The sequence below is a fragment of the Copadichromis virginalis genome, linkage group LG7, assembly GCF_057382275.1.
Source record: "Copadichromis virginalis isolate Kocher_CV1m ecotype Utaka linkage group LG7, C_Virginalis_male_GT1.1, whole genome shotgun sequence".
NCBI lineage: Eukaryota > Metazoa > Chordata > Actinopteri > Cichliformes > Cichlidae > Copadichromis > Copadichromis virginalis.
Window position 1 is genome coordinate 36,577,680 of NC_140624.1, and position 27,615 is coordinate 36,605,294.

The window sequence follows — 27,615 nt, forward strand, 5'->3', positions numbered from 1 at the left end:
AGGATCTCAAGGATCCATGTAGGTGGTGAAACGATCTCTTTGCCATCTGAAGGCCTGTGTGTTTGCAGTGCTAACAGACACTGGTTCCTTTACAGTACGCATAACTTACTGAAAAAATAAAGGAAGAGGCAAAGAGAAAGAGCTTGTTTTGAAATTTTGACTGCAGTAAAATTTGCTGTGAAAAAGAAATTTTGAAATACATTAGTCAAGACACATAAAAAAAACATTTATAAAAGTGGAAGCAGGGTACTGTCAATATATCAATGTCCAACACCTCTGCACCTCTGCATCTAAATAATTACATTTACTGGTTCCTCATGCTTCCATGCATCCATCCATCCTCTTCCACAAAAGCAGTGATTAATTAGTTGCTAATCCGAAGGTCACCTTTCACCTGACTGTTTCTCTGTCTGATCTGGCCTGCGGTAACCGGGTTTCCTACTTTAGGTGGGACTGTAAAGCAGTCTGCCACATTAACTGCATGTCCTCGTTCACTACATCTTCTGAGGCACTCCTATTTTCCTGTATATCCACTTTTCTTCTTCTGTATATGTCCAGAACATCTCAACCATATCTCGCTAACCTCATCTCCAAACCTGCATTCCCTCTGAACCACTCATTTCTAATCCTGTCCATTCCAATAACTTCCAGTAAAAATCTTAGCATCTTTAAAATCTGCCTCATACCTTTTTGCAAACATCACACATGGACAGCTCTTGCTACCATCTTTCTTTCCTTTCTCTACCTCCCCTTTCATTCTTGCTCAGGTCTTATGTCTAAACTGTGATTCCCTCACTGAGACTGTAAGTCATATTTTCAGGAAATGTACATATATATTGACACAAGTTGTGGCAACACACATTCAGAGTAATCGTATTGGGAAGTGATTTATTATTATTATTTTCATAAGATTCAACCTGCATGCTGATTTGATTCAGATTTGGTCATCCTTGTAACGGAGTACAAGTAACTACAAGAACTATTAATACTTCCTTAAGGTTTGTATCGAGTTGCAGTATTAATGCAGAATACGTTTATACCCTCTTCATCCAGATGTGAGTACGCGCGTGCCCGTGCATCTACTTTGCTGTGTGCGCGCGCATTATAAAGACCTTTTAGTTCACGTGCGGAAGAGACTGTGGTGCGGGGTGGGGAAGAAATGACTTGTGGGATGCGAAGTAGCCGGCGGCAAGAGAGGCAGAGGAGGTTGATTGACACACAGAGAAACGTCAGGGAGCGTAGCGGGAAATAAAATAAGGAGAGTTATAAAACATCCAGCTTTACGGTTAATTTAAAGCCTCGCAGACATTTCGATCTGCGCACACAAACAGCGGATACCGAGCGGAAGAAAAAAAAAGTTCAGATCCCACGAATCAGCGCGTGGGAGTGGGAAGCAGGATCGTGACTGACTGAGGCAAGCTCCACTGTCTGTCTCGTTATGGCAGGTAATTGACTTTAACCGTTACACATAAAATAATATGGACGGGCTTGAGTCTTTACAGCGAGACCCCGCTCCTAGGAGCTCTTAGCTGCGGTAACTGCGAGATTTCGCAGTCGAGTATCGGTTTAGCTAACGGTAGCTAGCTAGTGCTAGCGTTAGCTAGCCAGCTAACTCAAGTGTCATCCTCCATCTGGCCTGCCCTTACCGGCTAATGCTAGCTAGCTAGCTAGCTGGCTGTTTACCGGCCCGGGACCATTTTCGTAAGCTAACTGTGCACGCCGTATATGCTAGCTATCCCCAAAACCTCAGTGCTCAGATTTTTAGTCTAAGGTTGATTTTTTTTTTTTATTTCGAGAAGATTAAACAAATGCCCAGAAGGGCAAATTTTGCCTAGCATGCCGTAATTGGCTTCGCTCAAACTTTGACATTACCCACATGCAGGCTAGCCCTCCAGGCCCTGCTGCAGACTGAACAGTTTTTGCGTAAAATGAGTTAAAAGTCATCAGGCTTGTTTTTTTTAACACGCGCATGCTCGAGCGGAAAAACGAAGAAAAAAAAAAAAACAACCTCAAAGCGAAAGAAATAAAAGCACTATGATCTAAACCATGACTCTGGCAGAAATGGGTTTATTTAGCGCAGTGTTGATTTTCAGTTCATTCATCAGCTCAGTAGTTGTTTGAAATCGTGTTGGCCTTTAGCTCCCCCCGTAGCCAGACGGGACTGATACTTGTAAAGGAAATATCTAGTGACATATTTGGTACATGCATTTGATTCATTAGGGTGGAGAAATTAATGACACTGCATGTTATCCTGCTTCTAAAACAGATTTTTGAGTTCATTTTGAACGCCTTTTTCTTTTCTGGGATCTTTGTCTTGCAGAAAGTGCAGGCACTGTGAAGCCATTACATTTTGTCCAGATCAGTACTTTTATGATTCAGTCCAGAATGTGTATGTGTGTGTGTGTGTGTGTGTGTGTGTGTGTGTGTGTGTGTGATGAATCCGTGGTGACTCATAGATGTCCTTCATTTTTCTTCAAAGCGCGTGTGTTTCAATGTTGTTAAAGACAAATCGGACCAGTTTCCACTTAACCAATAAGAGAAACGATCATCTGTGGAAAATATGCCAAACATTTTTGTTGTGCAATGAGCTATGCTGATGGAGAACCTGTTGAGGCAAGTGATTAGAAGTTATTATTGAATCAGACAGCAAGTTTTGTCTTGTTGATATAGATTTTAAAAATAAGAGACGGCATTAGGAGACCATCTGCCTCCTCAATTGACCAGGCCTAAAATAAAGAATGTGTAATTACTTTCACATCCAGACCATTTGCAGTTTAGTTGGTATTTGTGAGATTTGAACCAGACTCTGTATCTCAAAGTGAGAAACCACTACCAACTAATCATGGCTTAGATCTAGCATGTTTATATTTATTTAAAAATCGCCGGTTTCTACTTGTTGCTTAATGTGCCTGTGACCCAACAGTAATAGCTTTATGTTAATGTTAGTTTGGAGAAAAAATTACATTTTTATCTGTTTTCTTTGAGGCTAGAATTGCAGTAGTTGTGAGAGGATATGTGCACATCTGTGACCACACGCATTTTGCAAGAACCCTGTCTCTTTTAATTTCTAACATCTTATCAATTATCCCTTGCTGTCACAGGCAGCAGGGGACACTCAAATGATAAGTTTTCTTAGGAACTTGTTTACATTGTCCAGAATGTGAAATGTTATGTAATAAACCTGCCACCACCCAGAACTAAATATTTATAATTGTATTTCTGTAGGTCCTGGAGGTGACATGCAGTGGTGCTTCTCTCAGGTGAAAGGAGCAATCGATGATGACGTAGCTGAGGGTAAGTGATTTGATTAATTCAGACTAATGGATATTGCACAATTTAGCCATAGTGGGGTATGCCTTGGTGAAAATTCAGACATTTTTTTCTGTTTCCTGTTGGCAGCATTATGCAAAATCTACCAGAGAGTGAGTCTGAGGCTAAGGCAGAATCGACAAAATATTGGTGCTGATGCAAATCCCGGTTTTTCTTTTCATAATTCAGTCATACTAGAAGCTTGTGAACAGACATTCCAAGCAGCTGTGGCCCCAGGCTTTTAGGAGACCACCAGGAGCTGACAAACTTTCCTCCTTTAACCAATCAATCTAGGGATGTGCAATGATATTTCTGTAAGAAACCTCCCCAAAGGGGCCCCACATGGGGGTGGGGGGTGCAGAGTACACCAGCTGTTTCAGAAACCGTTACATTGAACTGATCTAATGTTCCTCCTTTCCTGCTCAGACATGTGTGGTGTAGTGATTATAAAGTCTGATCGGACTGTTTGCCATGGTAAAGGACTGTGCTTTTTAAGTGCCCTTCTAGTTTCCACTGAAGAGATGCAACCCAAACACTTGATGCTGCTCCTGCTTTACATTAAAGGCTTTCCATTGGTGAGTCACTGGAAAGCTCTTTTTGAAAAAGGCAATGCAGACATTTAGGTTGCTGCTGGAAACTCGCTACTGGGTCCTTCTGTACCTTCTGTACATGGATCAGCCACTAGATTTGGAGGTTTTAGCATTTTCAAGAGGAATGCTTAAAAAAAAAAAAAAAGGAGCTGAGTCAGGCGTTTGGATAATTACCTGCTGATAATGCAGGGCCACTTGTGCTGTTCCATGCACTCTGTTCTTGGTTGCTCATTGTGGGAGTATCGTACTTTTCAGGAAAATTGGAAAACGGGACCTCCAGATGGCTGATGGACAAAAGCTCAGAGGCTGAAAGGATAAATCAATAGCTGTGAACCACTATCAGATGCTGTAGAGTGGTTTGCACCTCTGTTAGATGGGATTTTTGGTTAATTATATCATATTATAATCTTAATTTTTGTTAAATAATTTTGGTGATGTAGTTATATGGAAGGTGAGCATCAATATTTGTATTTAATTAACTGGTAAGTGAGTGAGCATTTAAAAATATATATTTAAGTCCGTCTTTCTTTATTGCCCCCAGTATTTTGCGAGAGCGCTGTAGTGTTACATATTGTTGAGCTTGTGGGTAACTTTTGTATCTAAAGAGTTCGTGGATTGTTGCAGTCTTTAAACTGTGTGGTAAGACTCAACAGCAATGGACTCCTATAAACAAGTCATTGATGTCAGCAAAGTAGGGGAAGGCCATAAAAAGATATGAAAACACTTCAGCTCATATTTACAGCTTTTAAAAAAAAAAAATTATTTGAAGGAGGAAATTATGGGCAAATGTGGAAGTCAAAACAAGATGGAAGAGCAACATGACTGCATGTTTCCTTTTCCAAATGGAAATATTATTGCACAGGCAGGAGTTGCAGGAAGGTTTAGCTGAGAGATGGGTGGACTGTACAGCACTGGTGATATGAACTATGGGCCATCATATAGAAATACAAGAAGAGTTTTCTAGCACAAACTAAAGGCACGTTCGAAGGAAAAAAGGAGCAGGATTTGATTAAAAGAGCACTTAGTCAGATGTTAGGCATGTGGATGGAAATATTCTGTTTTGAGGTGGGAGGGCAGTCTGAGCTTGTTTTGCAGGCAATGGTGGAGGAAACAACTAAATAATAAGCTTATTGTGGAAATAACCTGTAACGTGACATGGCTATCACAGATATGAAAATGATGGATAATGAAAGTCAATATATATCCACACTGTATGCAGTGAAGTGAGAAATGTACTGTCTTTACTGACAGAACATGTGAAAGGATTGGGAGCTGTCAGACTGCTACAGAGTTCCACGTGAAGCATGTTGCCATTCTCTAGATGCCAGGTACATGACCATGCCTGGAGTTTTGCAACAAAAAACATACAGAGAATACCATAGTACTGATATAGTTATTTCACTGCTTTACAAGTAGCAGCATGCCCAAGCTTTTCAGGTCATTTCAAGTCACATTCTAACCTTATTTTAGGATTTGGCATTTGTATTTTTGATGTCTTTACTTTAAAAATTAACCAAATACAGTCTGTCAGAATGATTTGCTTGGATATATTAATCCTTACTCTAGGCCTCAGGGACTGTGTCGTTAACAATGACCACTCGCTGCAATTTCTTGGAGCATTGTCTTTCTGCTCCAGTGGGCAACAAAGGGTTAAACAACTGTCTATGTGTGAGTGAGCTTCAGTGTATAAAGCAGCATACTGCTGCTGGGGGGGAAAGTGTAATTCTGTCAGAGTAAGAGGGAAAGAAAAGATGAAAACTAGGTTAGCAATCGTTTTCATTCTGCCCGACGTGCTGTGACATCCTCCTGCATCTTCAGGGCCACTTGCCTGTCTCCTCTCTGATTCTCACAAAGATAAATCCAGGGTTAGTTGAGAATAACTAAGTGGTTTCCTGGTGTACTTTCTGAGTAGTAGAGGGGCACATCTGTCTTGGTACGCCACTTTCAAAATGTTAAAATTGCACATGTAATCTTATGTCCTTTTTATTTTATTTTTTTGCAGCGGACATTATATCTACAGTTGAATTTAACCACACAGGGGAGCTGCTGGCCACAGGAGACAAGGGTGGACGCGTAGTCATCTTCCAACAGGAAATCGAGGTACAGCTGCGTCGTGGTTAACTTCTGCCTAGTTTGATTCCCACACATTTTAGAAAAGGTCATCCTCTGAACTTGGTGACACAAAGTCAGAACAATTATTCTAGTTTTTGGAAGCATGTCTGTAAACAAACAATAGTGGGCTTTATTTAAAAGATGGTTTTGTCTGTTTTCATACAAAAAACCCTTTAAACAAATTTACTCATCTCTGGTTCTCAACAGAACAAAAATCAGCCTCAGTTCCGGAGCGAGTACAATGTTTACAGCACTTTTCAGAGCCACGAGCCAGAGTTTGACTACTTGAAGAGTTTGGAAATAGAAGAGAAAATCAACAAGATTCGCTGGCTTCCTCAGAAGAATGCTGCTCAGTTCCTGTTGTCAACTAATGGTAAAATTCTCTCTTTAATTAAGCTGATGATCAGATATTTAACAACAGTCTGCAGTGAGTTTAATTTTGAATACAGGCATTAAAGAGAAATGAGTGACTCATAGACCCCGTCACACTTGACTCAGATGTGAAGAGAACTAGATATTAAAACATAATATTATAATTTCCTCCACAAGATGGTGAAATTAATGAATCTGCTTGTTAGTTAAGAGTAGTACTTTGTCTATCATAAAATTGCTACCTGACTCTTGTGAAACCACCATCGCATGTATGTAGACACCATACACTTGCATTTTATAGACGGCTCTGAGCAAAAAGTTCATTATTTATAGCACCAGGTGAAAAGGCAACTTTTTCAGAGTACAAACAGTTTAAGAAAGTCTGCTGTATATTGACTACATGAAGACCTGAATTGCTTTAAAAATCTCATAAATCTATAAGAAAATAACATTTCCATTTAGTGTGCCCGACAGTTGGTAATGTCATTTAAAATGTCTTTTTTTTTTTCCACAGATAAAACGATTAAATTGTGGAAAATCAGTGAACGAGACAAGAGGCCAGAGGGCTACAATCTCAAAGAGGAGGATGGGCGCTACAAGGACCCTAACACTATCACATCTTTGCGGGTCAGTTCTCAAATCAACCACTGGCTGGTTCAAGGGTGTGGTTAGTCAGACAAACCAGTAGTTCTTTGGAAGCAAAACTTTTAAAACCTGGGTGTGTCAGAAGTTGGGAAGGGCTACTGGTTTGTCATCCTTTGCTGTTGCTGATGGTAAAAATGACTGTTATTACTAATCCGGGCTGTCTTTTTAGAACCTTGTGTAACCTGTTATTGCAAAGCTAAGACTGTGTTCTGTGTTCCTGTATAAAGATATGATGGTGCTTCTTATTTTCATCTAGCTAATAGCTTGATGTTGTTTCAAATCTGTGAAGAGCTTTGAGCCAGCTAACTCTCACTGCCTTTTCTCATCACAGGTACCAGTTTTAAAACCCATGGACCTCATGGTGGAAGCCAGTCCACGGAGGGTGTTTGCCAACGCTCACACCTACCATATCAACTCTGTCTCAGTCAACAGCGACAACGAGACCTACCTGTCTGCAGACGACCTCCGCATCAACCTCTGGCACCTCGAGATCACTGACCGCAGCTTCAGTATCCTTAGATGCATGCGGGCATGTTTGTCTGTGCACCTGACTTGCGCATTAACCTGTCTGTCATCAGCTTGACGTTTTTGTCCAACTGGGGGTGAACAGTGAACATAAAAGCATCATTATTCCTACACCTCAGCACAAACCGGCAGAAAGGTTCTGCCTCACTCACTCTACTGTGGCTGGTTTGCGTGTGTGCTCTCACCTCTGACACAGAACAGAAAAGATGGGGACTGAGATGTAACCTGGTCCATTGTTTTCTAAAGTCTTGCATGGAAAAACATAGCTGTAGCCATGTCCAGTGGCTAATATGACTGTCCTTTGTGGGTCTTCAGTGCAATGGGAAAACGGAAAAGACAAACCAAGAAATCTTGTAGTTCCATGAAAAAAACATTTCAGGACCTACATTGGGTCACACTGTCCTGCAATGGCTCTGCAGAGGTCCCAGAGGGATAGTTCCTGCAGTTCCAGCATGCACATATGCAAGGTACAGGTTGCCCTGAAATGGCCCATTAACTCTTGTGGTAGTAAACCAACTGTAATCGCCCAGTTTGAAAGTCACTTCAGCTTCTTTTGGTAGGTGTCAGAGTATGAAAGACGTTATCCCTCCTTACCCGCATGCTCCTCAGATATTGTTGACATTAAACCGGCTAACATGGAGGAACTTACAGAGGTGATCACAGCAGCAGAGTTCCACCCTCATCAATGTAACACCTTCGTTTACAGCAGCAGCAAAGGAACCATCCGACTGTGTGACATGAGGGTTTCAGCTCTATGTGACAAGCACTCAAAGTGTGAGTACCTACTCATCATACTTTTATATGTCCCTTCTTCTACCCTGACAGGCAGATTAAGTACTGGATTTGTTATGCAAAGCACTTTCATGTCACAGTAGACCTTTTGGTGAACACTGCAGTTTGACTTTTTTCATCTTTCTGTCATCCAGTGTTTGAGGAACCAGAAGATCCAAGTAATCGCTCCTTTTTCTCTGAGATCATATCATCAATCTCAGATGTTAAATTTAGCCACAACGGACGCTACATGATGACTAGAGACTACTTGTCTGTAAAGATTTGGGACCTGAATATGGAAACCAGGCCTGTGGAGACATATCAGGTGAGAATGACAAATAGAAACTAGTGTGTGGTGTCAGGTTTACTACACAGTTATGAACAGTTATGAAACGACTGGCAGTAGGTTCATACACTGATGCCCTGGTTGCCACAGAATCTTCAAATTGTGGCGATTAATTTGTTAATAACTTTGTGATTTTGCTGCTAATATTTTACTATCAAAATGATTACAGATCATTTATTGTCATTATTTTGCATAGGAAATAATAGCATATAGATTTTTTTCATTACTGGAATGTAATAATCTCAGGTGGGCGCTTACTGTTTGCTATGTCTCTCAGCTAGAAAAGGCTATAGGCATATTTTAGGAAATGTGATTGAGAGGTGATGCATGGAAAGAGGAAGGAGGATTGACACCTAATATTGTCTGATAGTGTCCACAGCCTGTTAAACTCTGGTTTTCATATTTACTCATTTGATTTTAATGTACTTTTAGTTTTTATTTTATTATATGCAGTGGTAATTCATGTCACAGTTGACAGTGGCCATTCTTTTTTCTTTTTTTTTTTTTTGCCCAGTCATTCCTGGTAATGTAATATAGTGGCCACTAGGGGGAACCCAACCCTGAAAGATAGGGTTACAGATAATGACAGGCATTTTAGATGTTCTTTTTCACAGATTCAAGCACCTTCTGCTACTTTATGGGGGTGCAGGAGATTTTGAATATTGGAGGTTTGTCTTTTGGAAGTCTCATTTAAAAATTTCTTATCATCATGTTTCTGCCCCCCCCCACCCACAAAAATCATTACAGGTCCATGAGTACCTGAGAAGCAAGCTGTGCTCGCTATATGAGAATGACTGCATCTTTGACAAGTTTGAATGCTGCTGGAATGGCAATGACAGGTAAAAGGTTTGAGACACACAGGGGGTAAATGCAATAATAACACTAGGAAATTACATAATCTTTCAGGTAGCACTTTGTTTATTGCTGTCATGATTTTAAAGATTACACCCTGCAAGTTTTTTTCCCCCCACTCTTTCTTTTTGCTTGGTGCACTGCACATTTGGCCTCGATCCATCAAACCCTGTTTGTGTAGCACCTTTCATTCAGGTTCAAAGTGCTTCACAGATATCTGCCAAAGCTGATAAGACAGAACAAATATATAGTAAAACTAATAATATGCAATGATAAGCAATTAAAGATAAATTAAAAAAAAAAAATCAAAGAAATGTAATAAAAATGACTTAAGTGCATAGAGATTGCATAATTTAATATATTTGAATGAAGAAACATGAATGGAAAGTACAGCTAGATAAAATGCAGTAAAAAGATAAAAATGATAAAAGGTAGGAAAAATAATATGCTATAATCATTGGATATAAATAAAATAAACCAACGCAATGGTACATAAAAATAAAAAGCTTTCAAAGAACAAGTGATAAAATGATTATTAACCCTTGAACACTAAGGTGCGGTTTTTGTAACACCATCACTGATGTTTTCTGTAAAAATATATTAAATATATACACAATGGATGGGATTTGTTTGTTGCTTTAAAGCTGATTGACTTTTCAGCCTCCGGTTGCCTATGTAACCCTATAACATATTTATTACCACGTCATGTGTCAGTCAGAAGTAGTCTTTATCCATTGGTAGACGATTCAGTGACTTGCCAGGTTCTGCCCACTTTGTATAGCCAGTGGTCATTTCACCCATAAGCCTGGTTGAAGTTATCCTTAACTTTCTTATGATTTCTGGCAACCACGTACCTGGGAATCACTTCTGATGTGTAAGCAGTTTTAGAGTTGTCCTCTAATTGCCCATCACTTGTAAACTAGTGGTGCACAAAGTTTAAACTTTATTTTCTAATGGACATTGTTTTTGGATAACTTGATTTGATGACTCTCACTTTTCCCACGTCTCCCCACCTACTCTGGGCAGTGTGGTGATGACCGGCTCATATAACAACTTCTTCAGGATGTTCGATCGCGGCCACAGACGGGACGTGACATTGGAGGCGTCCCGTGAAAACAGCAAGCCCATGCAGGTCCTGAAGCCCCGCAAGGTGTGCACAGGCGGCAAACGCAAAAAGGATGAAATCAGCGTGGATAGTTTGGACTTCAATAAGAAGATCCTGCACACTGCCTGGCATCCCCAGGACAACATCATTGCGGTGGCAACGACCAACAACCTCTACATATTCCAGGATAAAGTGAACTAATTGCAGGGTGAGCTTGTCACATCTGGCGCGGGTGATGTCATTTGTAACCACCCGCAGCCTCACAGCCTCATCCAGGGCCATCTGTGGTGGTAATGCCAACAACCAGCATCCCTGTCCGGCCCTACTGAGTGACCAGACTTTGCCACTAGATGTGGACAGAGGAGGACTTGCTTTTGCCCATCATCAGTCTGTCTGTGGCAGAGTGATGCCTGCCTTGTTGTTAAGTGATGTTGTGCCAATTTCTTTCTCTTCATCATCTTTTTTTTTTTTTTCTTTTGCCAACCCGCCTGCCCTTTACTTTTCTAATGTGGGTGAAACAAGTTTAATTTCCTTAAATTTCTGAATACAGACACACTTATTTTTATAAATACCCCGTCCCCTAAAATGGTAGAAAATGAAAAACCCCTAGTTTGTCCCATTATTATCCTGTGCCATTGTAGTGTTTACTTTTCTAAGAAAAGTTTGACCTTTGTTTTGTGTACACTTTTTTTTTTTTTTTTTTCACAAATTCATCAGTTCTGCTGTCTGTTTTTGAGTGTCTTCACATTTCCTTTTTTTCATTAAACCATACATTCATCACAACTTGCTGCTCATCTTGGACACATCCAGGATTTTGAGAAGTACAGTGGTTTTTTCTTTTTTTTGCTGCTTTCTGGGGGTTGTTTTTTTGTTTTGTTTTTTGTTGTCCGCTCAGATTTGGTCCAGTGAGATTTTTGTTCTGCTTGCTGTTTGTCACTGTGCCTCAAGCTCTGGTTGGCCAAACAGGCCCAAACTCAGTAAGAGCTCCTCCTTTGGTTTTTTTTTTTTTTTTTTCTTGTTTTTCTCCCCCTTGGGTGTGTGTGAGTGTATCGTGATATTTTTGTGCATCGGCTCCTCTTCCTCCTGTTTTTTTTTTTTCTTTTTTTTTCTTTTTTTTTCTTTTTTTGTTTTCTCTTGTCTTCAATAATAGTCAGGTATCAGAGAAGGCCTATTCAAAGATAATTATGATGGTCATATTTATATTAAAAAGGTTAAAGAGTCAACAGGTTTGTTCCGTCCTATTTTGTGAGATGAAGCCTAACCTCGAAACGTGACTTTTTTTTTTTTTTTTTTTTTTTTTTGAGGGGGGGATGGCTTTTTACCCCCCCAATCCTGTACCACAACATTCAGCTCAAGCTGCACTTCACAACAGGGAATAACATCTAATTTGACACTGGACTTTGTTGCTGCACCAACTCAAGTATTTGGATGTCTGTGATGTGAGACTGCAATTTTTTTTTTTTTTTTTTTTTAAAGAAAAGATTTGAGGCATTACAGTGTTTAAACTACTGCAGACGTAACTGATACTGTAACTGTGATGGTGCAATGAGCCTCACAGAAGATCTGCAGCACTTGGATGTCTCCACACCCTATTTAAAAAGTGGACACTTAAGAGTATATTGATGCCTCTAGTAATGTATAACTACAATTTTAATCAATGACAGTGGGGGGAGGGGAAAATAAAGGAACTACTTTTTGCATCCTTGTGAATGCTTGGTTGTTGGTGGGATCTCATCACTGCTCAACTGATGTTATGCTAAGCGTTACAGCTGGATTATCACAGAGCATTGTTGTTGACCTCATTAAACTCCTTCAGTTGGTAAGGGGCCTTTTTTTTCTTTTTAAAGCTGTTGCCCCATCATTCACCGTGCAAGACTTACGTGCAGTTGTGATTAAGGGAATACTTGATGAACGTGATAAAATTCAGCCGCTGAAAGTTTATTGAAATCAGCTGAAAGGGTGTCCACTTGCTGAAAGCCGGTAATAAACATTCATCTGGCTCGTGGCTTGACCGCGTGTGTACGTGGGGGCATACACGTCCCGTCCTGCATGGCAAACGCAGAGCCCGTGAGCAACAAATCCCGATGCTTAAAAAAAAAAAGAGAGAATTTAAAAAAAAAAAAATACTTCGGATCTTCTGTTTTCCAATTATTGATGCACGTAATATCCTGAGCTTTTGTTTTGTTTTTTTCCGCCTCGTTATGTCGACTCGCCCTCTCTTCTCGCTTATCAACGGGAGGCTGTGATGTCATCACCCAGCTTCCCGGAGAGAGGGAGGGAGCGAAGGCGTGAGCGGGCTCGCGAGGAGACTGGCTGCTTCCAGACCAGCTAACGCTCGAAAACAAGCGACAGCTGTGCTGTAGCTTAGCTAGCTGCTGTCCCCCTCAACCCCCATCTTAAAGAAAAAAAAAAAAACAAAAGGAAAAAAAGAAGCACACGACTCGGGTCTATTCTCTTATTACAACTCTGAATGTGTGCAGCTAAAACACTGCGCCTTTTGCACTGACTCGAGCCTTTTATGCAACCCATCCTGCTCGCCAGGCACGACGATGTCCGACGCTAACACTACTTCTACAGACAACAACGGAGACTCGGGGCTAAACGGTAAGCTAAATCCTAACCAAACTGCTCAACTGTGACAGCTACCCGGTCTATATTCTTTCTAAAAATAATTTCTGGATGTTTTTATAGTAGGTTTATTGCAGGGCTAACCAGTAATTTTGTATGCTTATGTATTTTTTTTTTCACGGCGAAGCTGCCTACAAGGGGACGGTTTACAGAACGGTATGTTCCGTGTGTTTATTGACACTGTTTGGGCCAATGGTGTTTTAGTTGTACGCGCGATTGACAGGATCCTAAGCCAATCAGCGATTGGTAGGTAGAACGTAGACGTGGGGTTTAAGCTTTGTCAACAAGGCTAGATCGAAAAAGTTCAAAGTGGCAAAAATGGGGAAATGCATTTTGGTAATTTAACCTGAATCGTTCGTGTCGTGGAAAGTAGCAAAAAGAAATTTAGAAGACTTAAGTACTGTCTTTAAGATTTTCGTTTGCTTGGATTTTTGAGGTTACTTCTGTCGTTCATGTAACTTTTTTCCCGTCGACATAAGTTTTTGTTGATAAGCGGAATTAAAACTTAATATTCTTTCCTTTTTTCCCCCTCTGGTTTTCATCTGCTTTAATTTATTCTGCCAAATAAATGTCTGTTTAAACATTTGCACTTTGTTTTTTTTTTCTAAACTTTAGTTTCGTAGTTTATTAACTAAGTCCATTGGTATTTATAGAAAGATATGAAATAAATATTTTACTTAAGACCATTGTTTGCATTGAAATCAGAATACTTTATTAATCCCAAGGGCGAATTGTTTTGTTACAGATGTTCATTTATACAAATATGGAAAATCTCTAAATATATAAAAAAAAATTCCAAAAAATACCCAAAAAAATTAAGTAAAACTAATGTTAAATTAAAATTAAATGTCCCAAAGTTAAACTAATGTTATGTACAGTATAGATGTGATATTATAAGTGGAAAAACACCTAGGTTTCATCAGGAGCATTTATAAAGTTTGATTTCCTGTGTTTGAATGAGTCTTTTGCTGAACTTGCCTCTATGGCTCTCCATCTTGTGCCTAACAGCTACAAGGGTGTGAAGGATTGTCCAGTATTGACCGCAACTTGGCTAGCATCCCTCTGTCTAAAACATGCCCTTAAAGGTGGTGTGATTAGAACGCTGACACTCCGGCTTACTTACTTGAGGGGGGGCTCTGCCTAGACAGCTTTTGTGATTCAAGTTTTACAACATAAATAGCATGCAATGACTTGGCATGCCATTTTTGGCCACAACGACAAGGGGACAGACCTTATACACATGACGAAAGAAATTGGTTGGGGAGGTGAGGAGTATGATACAAGAGGCAGCATGTAAGAACACAGAGGCTGCTTAATTTTAAGCCAAAGTCTGCTGGATAGGAAACAAACTTTCCAGCTGGTTTACACACACACATCATTTTGAACAACCAGTGGAGATTAGCTGCTTCTAAAAAAGGCTAGAAAATTGCCAGTTTTTGGTCACTGGATGGTAAATGTATTCCACCCGAGTTCATGGCAGACATTTTTAATATATATATTAGAGATGGCACGATACCACTTTTTTATGTCCGATACCGATATCATAAATTTGGATATCTGCCGATACCGATATGAATCCGATATAGTGTTTTTTAACCAACAAAACTGTTTTTTAAATTATCTTGCTGCATTTTGCAAGTCTGCAAGTTCATACTCAAGTTTAAAACAACAACTACACTAAAGCTATTCTGTTATACCAGTATACAAAAAAAATATTTCATAGTTCAGCAATACTGATCAATCTAATAAACTTAAACCTACACCATCCTCCCTATTCTGGTATTTTAAAGAGTACTTAGTGTAAATATTAAGCAACCTAACTAATAGGGTTCCAACTCCCAGCAACAACAAAAATAAATAAATAAAAAATAGGGAACCACCCCTCACGCTCCACCTCATGATGCTTAATCGACGTAATCAACCTTAATTTGATGCAGTGCGAAAAAAAATGCACAGAAATCAATTATTTTTCAAGAAATATTAAATAGATTCAACATCTTTCTTCAACAAAATTGCAGACTGCACAGATGGTACCTTCCCAAAGTAAAGAGTACTATAGCTTACTAGGGTATATATATTAGACTTAATAGTCACTATATACAGTAATTGACTTCTATTCATTTTACATCAAATTAAAACTTTGGGTGTCAGATAATTATTTATTAAAAGCTAGACATTTTAAATGAGAATAAGAAAGAAAAGTATGTCTTTGTGCCCCCTTTTCCCTGTTCATGCCCTATCGGCCCCCCTGGCTAAACTTTGCAAGATCCGCCCCTGCACAGTTGCCAGCGTCAGCTACGTAGAAAAAGATCCTCGAGTAGAAAGTAAGATTAAATAAATTCTAACAACAGCTTATCAAGCTTAAACGTTTTGCTGTTGTTCAGCCGCTGGTTTCCTCTTTCTGGTGCAAAGTGGGCCAAAAACAAACAAGAGAGACGGACTCGTGACAGAAAAGCCGATCAGCTGATCATTAAGCAGTTTCATGATTGAAGTAGCAGCCGGAGAGCGAGAGGCAGTCGCTCGTTAAGCTTAACGCAGGAATGCTTTACAAACATTCAGAGATGGACTTACACACTTGCTTTACTTCTCTCGGGGATAACTTTGTCGGAGATGAAATGCCGGGTTGCTAGCGAAGCTCCAAATGCTATCCAGACCACCGACAGGTCCCGCATGCCACAGCCGCTCTATCACGTGATGCATACTGCTCCGACGTGCTAACGTTCTGAGGTGAGTTACGGCGTGTTGCAAGTTTTGTGAGGTGCTTTCGTGATATTTAATGGATCGGATTACATTTTTTATTTTTCTCCGATATCCGATCCAGTAATTTAGGTCAGTATCGGACCGATACCGATACGTAATATCGGATCGGTCCATCTCGAATATATATGAAACAGCCTGTTGAATATCATCTGCCCAAATTAGAAGATCAAAAAGAAAAAAATGTGGATCTTAGTGCATGTACTGTTTGTGTTGTCACAGAAAAACCTGTGACACACCTATAAGGACAGCTAGCCCTTGTGCTTATCACAAGGGAGAGGCCAGCAGTGCACTTTGTAATCTGATTCTTTTTAGGTGTTTTCTCACTCACACCAGTGTCATAAATATAGTTATGTAATCCCAGGGGTCTTGAGTCCCAACATGCGACCATGGATAAGCTTTAGCCTTAACATCATGTCTCACCCCTATGAACCCCACCAACAGCTGATGGCTGGGCTGGGCCAGAATGTTCGGATGCATCAGCACCATGGTAACGTGGTTTTAGTCCACAGAGTGGAGACAATGGCCTGTCAACAGCAGCTTGGCTTGCAGTCCACCGTGTAATCTGCAGGATGAGTGTGAGTGCTGAGTCGAGGCCTGTTAAGAGGGGGGGAGGGGTGTGTGTGTGTGTGGGGGGGGGGGGGGGGGCTGCACCCTTTGCTTTTAACTGACCTGTTGTCTATGAAATTCTATGCCACATGGTGTTTACATACTGTAATGGTAATATTTATGAGGACTTCTCCTCCTTCTTTTTTTTCTTTTTTTTTCTTTTTTTTTTTTTTTTTGGTGGAGTAGGAGGAGAAAGTGTTTTAAAGCTGCGTAAAGATTCCCCCCACCCCCTTCTCAAAATTCTAGACTTGGGTAATCTGCCCCCCTCTAAATTTGTAACTCATCTCTGACATGCTGTACTCTTTAGTTACCAGTTCATGTCAGACATCACGTACAAATGGGGACAGCGTCATATATCACAGCCACAGCACATACTGTACACTAGGTGCTCTTTCACCACAGGGCTGTGAAAATGACATTACTTTTTAACTTCTTCAACTGCCAGTTTTGGGCGCCCAGCTTGTCTCTTTCCAGGAAATTCCCCTCAGGAAGTGATTGTTGACATGCTCTGTCTTTGTTGTCTTGCATGTTTTTGCTTGGATTTCCTAGTAAAGGCCGCTTTACCTTAATCAGAGGGAATGCTGTGGCTTTGTCACACCCTGTACCAGCCATAAAACAAAAGGCAAATATTGTGACAGGTCGTGGCAGGATAACAACAGGTGCAATTTATCATCTGAATAACCAGTCAGATGCCAGCTGAGAGTAATGTCTTCCAAGGCTCCAGCTAAAACTTTGCCGCTTTCCCTAGTAGTTCAAGGAATCTGTCACCCTGTGGGTGGCAAAGAGACTTCTGTTGTCATAACAGACATAAATCGGTCAAATTCTGACTAATGTATGTAGACATGCAAAACTCAAAGATTAAAAAAAAAAAAAGAATAAATAATAATAATCAGTGGCTTTAAAGACTTCCCCGTGTCTATGGGGAAAGGCCTCCCAGACCTGACGTATAAGCACTTTCCTGATGACTTGATGGACTCAAATGGTCATTTCAGGTCACACTTGTTGTAAGTTTTGGTCACTCACAGCCCTGGACCTCGTTCAGACATCTCTATTTAAATTATTATAATAATATCTTTTTGATGATGGTTACTTGTTCTACACTTTTACTTAGTACATATGGGAAAAAATGTTATGTCATTATAAAACCATTCTTTGCGTATGTTACTGTGCTTTCCATATTATCATGATTGTGGAGATAAATTATGATTTGAACAGGTTCTACAGGCTTATAGAGTGGGAAATTTGAAAGCTTACAGTTGATTCACTTCCTCTTTTTAAAAATGTAGATGATGAAAAATTAAAGCCATCGATAACTCCACAGTTTCGATAACCATCGAAACTGTGGAGGAGAAGGGAAACAGTTTTCCCTTCTCCTCAGGTTAAGAGCCTTGGTGTCATCCTGGACAGTTCGCTTTCCTATAAATCTCACATCAATAATCTCACCCGTTCTGCAATTCTCTTTTGCATGGTCTCCCCCAAAAATCCCTCCATAAGCTTCAACTGGTTCAGAACTCTGCTGCTCGCATTATCACCAGAACCCCCTCCTACCAGCACATCACCCCTGTTCTTCAGGAACTTCACTGGCTCCCTGTGAAATTCCGGATAATTTTCAAACTTCTTCTGCTCACCTTCAAGGCCATTCATAACCTCGCTCCTCCTTACCTTTCTGACCTGTTAACCACCACCTGTTCTGCCCGTTCACTTCGTTCTTCTTCTTCTATCCAGCTTGCTGTACCTTCCTTCCGCCTCACCACCATGGGAAGCAGAGCTTTCAGCTGCTCTGCTCCCAGGCTGTGGAACTCTCTGCCCCCAGAAATAAGAAACACTGGTTCTCTCCCCCAGTTTAAATCCCAACTCAAAACTCATCTGTTCAAATCTGCATATTCACTGTGAATCCACTGTTTGTTAATTTTATCTTGTGCTTTTATTTTATTGTTCTTATTCTGCAATTGTTTTACTAAGTGTTTTATCCTATTGTAAAGTGTCCTTGGGTGACTTGAAAGGCACTCATAAATAAAATGTATTATTATTAGAACTGTATTTAATATGAGATTTCCTTTTAACAACTCTCATTTTTCTATATGAGGCTAATTAGGAGAGAGTTGATAGCTGTATGCTTCTATCAACACACAGTGAGTTGGTAACAAATAGTGTTTACGGTTTAGAACAAAACATAAATTTTTAATGGATAAAAAATGTTCTGGGGCATTAGGTATACCCATATATGATATATACTTTTATGGCTTGAATGCAATTCAAGCCCACACCAGACTTCCAGGTTTTTCCTGCAACTGTAACTTGAGAGCAGGTGAACTACCCCCATCCCATTTGAACAAAACTTCAACTATCCATTGTTGTTTATCTCTCTACGAGCAAAAAAAATTTGACAGTGGTCTGCTCTTTTTTTCTCTCCTGCTCTCTATTGTGTGGTCAGACCTGCTGAGCTGTTTCCTCATGGAGAGCCTGCTTGAGGTTCCTCTTTAGCTCTGTGCAAGCCAGTAACGGGTATAAACAAGTTTACTTAGAACCAGCAACAACTCGAAACTCATTACTGGGCACGGCAGTGAGTTTCAAAGCCTAAGACTGCTTAACTTTAATCAGGATAGTTAATGACCTATCCCGCACAGCTCTAGGATCTGGCCTGTTAACTGCAACCCATCAAGGTTTAGGGTTGGGTTTTATTTCATTCACAAGCTAAAAAGGCACATTGTTGGAAATTTACATTTTAAACATGTCCTGTCATTGTGTCTGGTTCGTTTGTTTGTTTTAAAGTCTGTAATTATTTTATAAAAAGTGGTGGATGTTAACTTTTTAAAAAACAATTTGGTTAACTGTTTGATAACCTGAATACTTGTTTTCAAGTCCATGCACAGGGAAGCATGTGCACGCGTCTCCCTTTTTGAAAAGCAATGCAAAATTTAATCTAATCTTTAGCTTAACACATGTCCATAGAGTCAACTGGATTTCTAAAAATAGAAGCTGGCTCATGTTTATACAAGAAGATTTAAGATAACAATGGTTCTCTTATCACAATATAAACAATCGTTTTGTTTGTAATTCTAATAGAAAGAAAAGATCCAAGAATATTTTACTGTTATTTTTTTGCAAATAAGTAAAAGACCAACAAATGGAAAGTAAATGGTGTTTCTTGAACTATAACTTTGGCCATTTAAACTCAAAGTTCTTGTAAATTCAGAAGCCGCTAGTTTTCTATCTGCTTGTTGCAAGAACACATTTTATGAGAGATTACAGTTAGCCTAGCAGCAAAACTCTTCTCTGTTTGAGTGAAGATGTTTTAAAATGAAGCTTTAACTCACATCAGAAAGAAACAAATACTGAATAATATTTCTGTGTTTTCTCCCTCAGGGTCCTGGGTGGAGTTGGAGATGAACAGAAATCACCAAGCCCAGTCATTGTCAACAGTTGACTCTGTTTCGGGCCTGCTGCCGCTCCCTCAGGTGGAGGAAGAGGAGGCCATAGTGGGAGGCTTGGAGCATGTCCCATCCTCTTCTTCAATCCACAACGGAGACATGGAAAAGATCCTTTTGGATGCCCAGCATGAATCAAGCCGCAGCAACTCGTCCTGTGACAGGTACTTTTATGAACAAACATCGCTCAAGCTCCTCCGTATATCTCTAACCTATTCAGTTTATTCTTAACAACAAAGTTTCATTTTTAGTGCAAATATTAAAACTTTCAGAATAAAACCAGCTAAGTTGCAAAGCTTCCTGTATTCCCAGATCTGTTTGACATTAAACACAGATTAGGACACGGGAGTTTAATCACGATCAAGAGTCAAGAAAGTCATTGGTTCATAAAGGCCTGTATTTATAGAAGATTTAGTCACATGAGGAAGTTGATTCCTCTCCAGCTTTTTCCTGTGATTTTTCTCTCAGTGTAAAGCTACATGCTTCAGAAATGCAGATTTAAAAAAATAAAATAAAATTATTTTTTGCTAAAGCCATATGAATTGCTAAAATAAATTTATGCATATTTATGTTCTTATTACGTATTATTCTTAGAAGTTAAAAACTGGAAACAGTTATCTTAAATTGCACAATTGAAGCCCTTTTTACACTAACCTAACAGGCAGCATGTATTAGCAAGTCAAATGCCTCTGAAGTAATACTGGGTTTTGGCTATGATGACCTTATTTTCACCTGATTCTTACCAGTGACATGCTATGACAGGGAATAGTACTCGATGAAGTGTTAGCTCACTGTGCTAACAGCCTATCAGATGTGATATCTTCAGGGCACAGTGTAAACACACCTGTCACCTGACTAGCATGATGGTGTTAAACCAGAAACTATGCTGCACTTTTTTTTTTTTTTTCTTCTATTGTTTTTCCTGGCATATATTTATTTACAAAACCAGCTTTTATCTGTGCATTTTGGTGTGAAAACCCTACAACCCTTGAGAAAATTGCTTTTAGGCTCCATTAAGACTTTGTGCAACATAAAAACTCTTACAAGGTGTTAAATACTGGGCAGTTTGCTTCTAAAAGCTCGTTGGGAGCGGCTTCTCTGTCACAATAAATCAGATTCAATTCAGAGTTGAAAGGGTCTCAGTCGACTTGCTTCTTCTTTCCTTAGCAGACTTCACAATTTATCTGGCATGTAAGCAACAAACTGACCCTTTGCCCCACAGCCACATCGTGTGCTTGTGTGTAATGCTCAAAACTGTGATAAAAGGGACCTTATCAGTCCGCTGTCAGCAAGTCACCTGAGCACGATTTCAGATATTTGAGCTGAGAGCAGTGTATCAGCAAACCGCTCAGAAATGATCAGGGACACAAGCACTTGACATATATTTTGTCATAACACTCTCAGAGCAAGGCTGGTGTCATTTTGCTCAGAGGCAATTAGGCAAGTGTTTTCTTTACTTATCTTTCTGAGATGCTTTGCACACATTTCATCAGAGGGGTCAGAGTGAAGGAAGAGCAGCACTTTAAAGGACTTCTAACTCATAGCCAATAAATACAAGCTACAAGTTGGCATTTTAATCCTGTTATTCATATTAAGTGATTCATTTGTTTAATATTTCACAGATCCATGATGACGATGCATTTATAGTGCTTGTGGTACGGCAAGGCGGATGTGCTGTGGAATAGGCTTTAGTGGTATTTGTTTATAGATTGTGTGAAGTACACTTTAATATTGCAATACCACCCAAACCTGGGGGCTTTTTTTCTACCCCAAGGTTAAAATAATATAGGGAGCCTTCATTTTTGGATTTTGTTGTCTTGGGTCATACGATCCAGTCCAGCCTAGTGTTGCAATGTAAACTAATGCATAAAGACTGTGTATTGCTGTGTGTCAGATCAATTTGATAAGGATCCGCCAGCTGGTACTGGTACAATAAATGCTGATATTAAAGTAATATTTTTTCTGTATGTAGAACACATTACCACAGCATATATGCGCTTTTGTACTGCTTTGATAACTGGTGACGCAAAAACATGTACATCACTTGTTCACTTTAAAGTTACATGAGGGAATTGTCAAATTGTTGTTATTATTATTATTATTATTATTATTATTATAATATATATATATTTTTAAAACCACAGCCCCCCACGACCTCACTCTCCCCAGGATGAGGGTCAGATCATCTTTGACGCGGAAAGAAGAGACAGCCAGGTAAGACGTAAGCATATGTATGCCTATCATATGCTTCATCAGTCTGTTGCCATGGCAGCTTCAACCACTGGCCCTGGAGGGGGATGACAGCCGTTGCCTGCCTTTAGTTTCCATGGAGATGGCTGCCACACCCAGTGTGTATTTCTGTATCGTCTGCACAGCCTGTCATCAGCATTATAGTTTTACTTATGTGTTTTCCTGGTGTCAGACATCTGAAAACATGGCGTGCACATGCTCAAATATTCCAAACAAGTCTCGTTTGTCCTGACAGACAGGTTGTGAGGGTCCTAAAGGCTGCAGGCTTTTATTGCTAAACTACATGTTTTTATGCCTTTAGTCTGAAGAGGATGTCTTGGACAAGGAGAAGGACATGGACATCTTGATGAAGGATGCAGATTGGGTTGCAGACTGGTCTAGTCGACCGGAAAACATTCCCCCCAAGTAAGTCTGAACTCTGTAAACATCAGCCTTCTGCGTGCAAATGATCATGCTCAGCTGCTTGTTTGTGCAGAGAAAGGAAATGATCATTATGGTAATAAAGTCACTCTAAAGAACAAATACGAAGCCAGCTGCTATAAGGTGTCAGCTCTGATGCTGGAATAAAAACTATATATTACTTAAACCCTTGAAAACCTAAAGGTTTCTGTAATGTATCTCAGATAAATGTGCACGACATCTGTGATACAACCTAAGATCTCATGCATACATGACACATCTCTTTTAATTGGTACCAGCTTCGAAAATGCTGTGGGATTAAAACTAGTTGATTAATCACTTAGTTTTCTTCACATCACAGTGTTTTTCAAATTGCTACTTTTCTCCAACACGCGAGGTGTTTTAAGGTGTGCAGGTATAAAACAAAGAAAAGGTGCAAACTCTTACCCAGAAAGAGCTTGCTTGCTTCATATGTGACTGAAAGTTATGTTTACAGCTATATTTACCTTTTATTGAGAGGCATTAGGTTATGAAGCAACTGTTCTGCATCTATAATGCGTCTGTTTTTAAACAGGGAATTTCATTTCCGGCACCCCCGACGCTCAGTAACGCTCAGTATGAGGAAGACTGGGGCCATGAAGAAAGGAGGCATTTTCTCTGCCGAGTTCCTCAAAGTCTTCATCCCCTCGCTGCTGCTATCACACATCCTCGCTCTGGGGCTGGGGTAAGAATCAAACACCACAGATCACCTGTGCAGCGTGTGTTATGTCTAAAGCAAGACTGACAGTAGTTAGTGAAATTTGCTCAACTGATTTATTGATTTATTTTTTTAAATGTATGTCAAAAAAGGATAAAATCTTTAAAAAAAAAAAACCATGTTGTTGTACATAACCCCAGCAGGGGGAGCTGTATAACCACAGACGAACATCAGCTGCAACCACTCTTTTGTATGTTGGCAGAACAGCTGCAGACTAAAAGGCTGCACACCTGCTGCTTCATAGTGACACTCCCAGGGGTTCCATGTGATAACACATGGTACAATAATCTTGGCTCCCCAGTCAGACACAATCATTACACAGCATTAATACTTCAGACATCATTTGCTGAACATGATGTGGTATTCAGTGGGAGATATTAACGAACCAATCATATTGGGGGGGGGGAATATGTCTGCTGGGCATTTGCATTCAAACTAAAGGGTTGGTTTTAGAGCGAAATGTATCCAATGCAAAACAGTATTTAGCATTAAATCTGCAGATTAAGCAGTCATTGTGGCTTGGCAGTCTCCAGGAGTTGCTTTGGGAAGTTGTTTAAAGCAGTAACTAAGTAACGTTATTATAATGGGACCCTTGAAAGCTATAGTTCTAGCACTGTCATCTACCTTCCCCATAGAGTTCAATTCAGTTTGACTTATGTAACACCAGTAGTTTTCAGTCTCGTGTGCAGCTGCTTGTTTCATATAAACTGGCTCTCCCAAGTTTGGAACCACTGGTTTAATGTCCACTTACTTTCAATGGATTCATTGAAAGGTGACAGAGTAATTGAGGTACCCCTACCTCAGATCAGGCTTTAGGCACCTTGCCTAGCTCATTGATTAAACCACCACACCCAGTCGTGTTTAACGTCATTTACCTTCTTTTCAGGGTCTACATTGGCAAGAGGCTGACCATGCCACCCACCAGCTCTTTATGAGAATGAACATGAAGAAAAGTGCCTCAGAAGTGGGCAAGCGTCAGAGGAAGTTTTTCTGTCGTGAGAAGAATGCTTGTCTCTCCTTCCTGTCCTGCTTGCCCCTATTACCCCTCCTAAACCCTGAGATATGACATGTTCTCAGGCAAAGTGCATCCTCTTCCTCCTCAGCCTCCCCTCCTTCCTGCCTCTTGTTTTGTTTTTGTTTTTTTCTTGATCTACTGTTCTTACTGTCTGTTGATACTCCCCTACTCTTGACCTCCCCAATATCTTTCACTAATTTGCATAAACTTTTCAGAAATGAAGGTCATATTTCCTTTTCCTCATCAGTTGGAATGTTTATAATGCATGGGTTTCCAGGGAGGGTTGCAGCATCAAACCAAACTCTTCTTCTACACATGCTGTTTTAGTCCCCTTTTGACTAACTGACAAGGAGGGAGGACTGTTATAGAACTGACCAGAGATTGTGCCACCTGCAGGTGTAGCCCAGTACTCGACCTTGGAAGCAAATTCAGACTTGGCTACGCAGACTAAAAATGTGACCATGCCTTTTTCAGAGTAGCCATTTTATTTAGATTATTATATTTTTTTTTTAAATAATTTATTTTGTAATGATGGTGGTTTACTGAGAAGTTTTAAATAATGAAAGGCGTTTCCACAGTGGCCAACCCATACCGCAAGCTCTCATGAAATTCACTGGAGGAGTCTGGCTCTGTCTGCCGTTAGATTTATGTGACAATATGCAGTTATGTGCATACGATTGCATATTTTGCTTGGTGACAGGAACTGGAATACAGGTTGTAGATGGAAAGGCAGGCAGCGCGTCCCATTCGGTGTGTACACGAACAGTATTTTACATACACCAATATGGTTGGGTAACAGTGGTGTATGTTTCAGGAAAGGTTCATCTGTCTGTCCAAACTGTGAGCGTCCAAGTTGTCCTTTCAGTGAGCCTCCTGGTTTCTGCGGAGCATAACTGATCATTTCCTGCATGTGTGGTGTTTTTTTTTTTTTTTTTTTAACTCTAGACTGGGCTGGACTTTACGCGATTATAGTTTCAAATTAGTGCACGCGTTGTATTGTTCAAAGGTTCGATACCAAAAGGCCTAAAAGTGAGATTTTGATTTGAGATTAAAAAAGAAGTTAGATATTTTCTTTGAGAACATTTTTGAGTGTTTAGAGGATATCTCATGAAACAAGTTACTTTTATACATGGAAATTTACTTCCAAAGATTTTAGAGCCATTAAGGAAAATGATACAGCCAGCCGTGCTTCCTGACACTCCAACAGGTTTGCCAAAACAAAAAACGAGGAGAATTAACTTGACGCTGCAGATGAAGGGATCAATTTGGATAGGCAGAAGGTACCCAGTGGTTCTCAATCTATCTCTCTTTCGTGATGCTGCAGCAGCTTCTGACTGACTGGAGGAAAGTTTGTGTAAACACAGGCTCTAATGTTAGGACGGCTGTAGCATGCATGGAAAACTTTATCTCTGAAGCTGATCAGTTTGTCTGAGCCAACCTGGGTCCAGATGACTTGAAGTCAGTTAGCGTTTCTGCAGAGTTGATTTGGAGTCGATATGCACTCCACCTGCAGTAAATGTTTTTTATTTTGTAATTATTTTTAGTCATCGAGGAGTAAGCTGAGTGCTTTTAAGTTTTCTTCCCCTTATCCACTTGCTCCGAGTCTACTCTGTTGATGTTCGCGTATCAGCATATAGCACCACAATGAGTTCCTGTAAGTCGCCACACAACACGTTTGCTTTAGCTTGACCGTTTCTTCCCGTTTATGACACAAAGTCAAGCATAAATGCAAAATGTTAACAAGGACTTGTTCCCTTTTCAAAAATGAATTTCATTGTGAAATTTTACGGTACAAAAGAATAACATACAAAATCTTAAAGGATACGGGGACAGTAAAATTTGACTCCTCATCATGCATACAAGCTGATTCAAAGACTGGCTAAGAACCACTTGCGGGGTGTGGATGTTCTCGTTTCAGCCACAGAGATACTAATGTTTTTCTTTCTGCCTATGTTTGTATGTGCAGCATTTGAAAGTGGTAATCCTTCTCTCCTGTGTAGTTTGTTTTTGAAATGTTTTTGTTGTTTTTCTCCTCTCTTGGTGTTGGACAAAGATTGTGAACGCACAGGAGTCATGTTGGACCTGGATCATGATTTAAAGTGTGAAAACAAAAGACCTCCATTGTTGATGGCAGGGCCTAATGTGAATAGAAATGGAAGGAGCTGAAAGACTCGTGGTATGAAAGTGTTTATTGTAATGCTACATTTGCTTTAATCTCTTTTTTCCCCACTACATTGGAGAAGATAATGGACATTTTCGTCATTAAAGATTACCTGAATGAAGCAATATGATTGTACTTCCTTTTTCTTTATCTTGAAAGTTGACAACCTGAAGTTTAAATTTTATTTTCGGAAAGAGGAACCACCTTGCAGTTCTTACAAACCTCAATTGAATATTCAGATAATTTTCAACTGCTTTGTTTTGATGTTGGCTTTGCAATATTTAAATTAATCTTTTGAAGCTGTTTAAAGTAGTCTAATCACCCAGTCACATGGCAGCAACCTACTGCATTTAGCCTGTACATATGATCAGGACCTGCTGAAGTATAAACTGAGGATCAGACTGGGGAAGACAGGCGATTTAAGTAACTTAAACCAGATGGGCTGGTCACAGTATCTCCGAAACTACTGAGCTATTGAACAGTTTTTACAACCAAGGCAGGTAGAAGGGCATATCTGAATGCACAATGTATTGAACCTTGAAGTGGATAGACTACAAAAAATCTATACCAGAAGTTTGGAAAAATGTTGGCTGGTTTGAGTCTTGATCTCTGCTGTGATGTTTGGATGGAAGGGTCAAAATATAGCGTAAACAACATGAAAACGTGGACCTGCCTTGAAGTTTCAGGTGTAATGGTGTGATGCTATAATACCAGCCTTGGTATTTGGTGAGCATCATGTAAATGTCACGTCTTACCTGAGTATTGTTGCCGACCATTTCCATCCCTTTATGACCACAGTTTTCCCATCTTTTGATGGCTGCTTTTAGAAGGATAACGCAACAAAACTCACGTAATCTCAAGTTGTTGAACATGACTATGAGCTCACTTTACCCAAATGGCCTCCGCAGCCATCAGATCTCAATCCAATTGCGCTGCGGGACTGTTTTGATCACGCGGACTGGGAAATGTTTCACGTGGCCGCCA

At 40.0% G+C, this 27,615-nt stretch overlaps 2 protein-coding genes across 2 annotated transcripts; both read left to right on the forward strand.

Moving 5' to 3' along the window:
• Positions 1–1,124: 1,124 nt before the first annotated feature.
• On the forward strand, positions 1,125–11,850 carry ppp2r2ab (protein phosphatase 2, regulatory subunit B, alpha b). Its single transcript, XM_085463250.1, has 10 exons — positions 1,125–1,445; positions 3,226–3,294; positions 5,902–5,999; positions 6,219–6,384; positions 6,898–7,010; positions 7,360–7,537; positions 8,163–8,327; positions 8,480–8,649; positions 9,418–9,509; positions 10,549–11,850. Exons 1-10 carry the CDS (start codon positions 1,439–1,441, stop codon positions 10,826–10,828), a joined length of 1,338 nt encoding a protein of 445 aa, XP_085319376.1. The 5' UTR covers positions 1,125–1,438; the 3' UTR covers positions 10,829–11,850.
• A 1,267-nt stretch (positions 11,851–13,117) lies between these two features.
• On the forward strand, positions 13,118–26,756 carry bnip3lb (BCL2 interacting protein 3 like b). The gene is made up of 6 exons (XM_085463251.1): positions 13,118–13,231; positions 19,988–20,213; positions 22,194–22,263; positions 22,601–22,704; positions 23,273–23,422; positions 24,342–26,756. The coding sequence occupies exons 1-6, from the start codon at positions 13,177–13,179 to the stop codon at positions 24,388–24,390; spliced, it is 654 nt and encodes a 217-aa protein (XP_085319377.1). The 5' UTR covers positions 13,118–13,176; the 3' UTR covers positions 24,391–26,756.
• The last annotated feature ends 859 nt before the right edge of the window (positions 26,757–27,615 follow it).

What these genes read in the sequence shown, in the direction of transcription:
- bnip3lb (XM_085463251.1), top strand. Translation starts at nt 13,177, where the DNA reads ATGTCCGACGCTAACACTACTTCTACAGACAACAACGGAGACTCGGGG. An exon ending in AGCAACTCGTCCTGTGACAG is followed by an intron (nt 20,214 to 22,193) that starts GTACTTTTATGA and finishes TTAAAACCACAG; the next exon opens with CCCCCCACGACCTCACTCTC. An exon ending in CGGAAAGAAGAGACAGCCAG is followed by an intron (nt 22,264 to 22,600) that starts GTAAGACGTAAG and finishes TTATGCCTTTAG; the next exon opens with TCTGAAGAGGATGTCTTGGA.
- ppp2r2ab (XM_085463250.1), top strand. An exon ending in GTTCCTGTTGTCAACTAATG is followed by an intron (nt 6,385 to 6,897) that starts GTAAAATTCTCT and finishes TTTTTTCCACAG; the next exon opens with ATAAAACGATTAAATTGTGG. An exon ending in TGCTGGAATGGCAATGACAG is followed by an intron (nt 9,510 to 10,548) that starts GTAAAAGGTTTG and finishes TACTCTGGGCAG; the next exon opens with TGTGGTGATGACCGGCTCAT.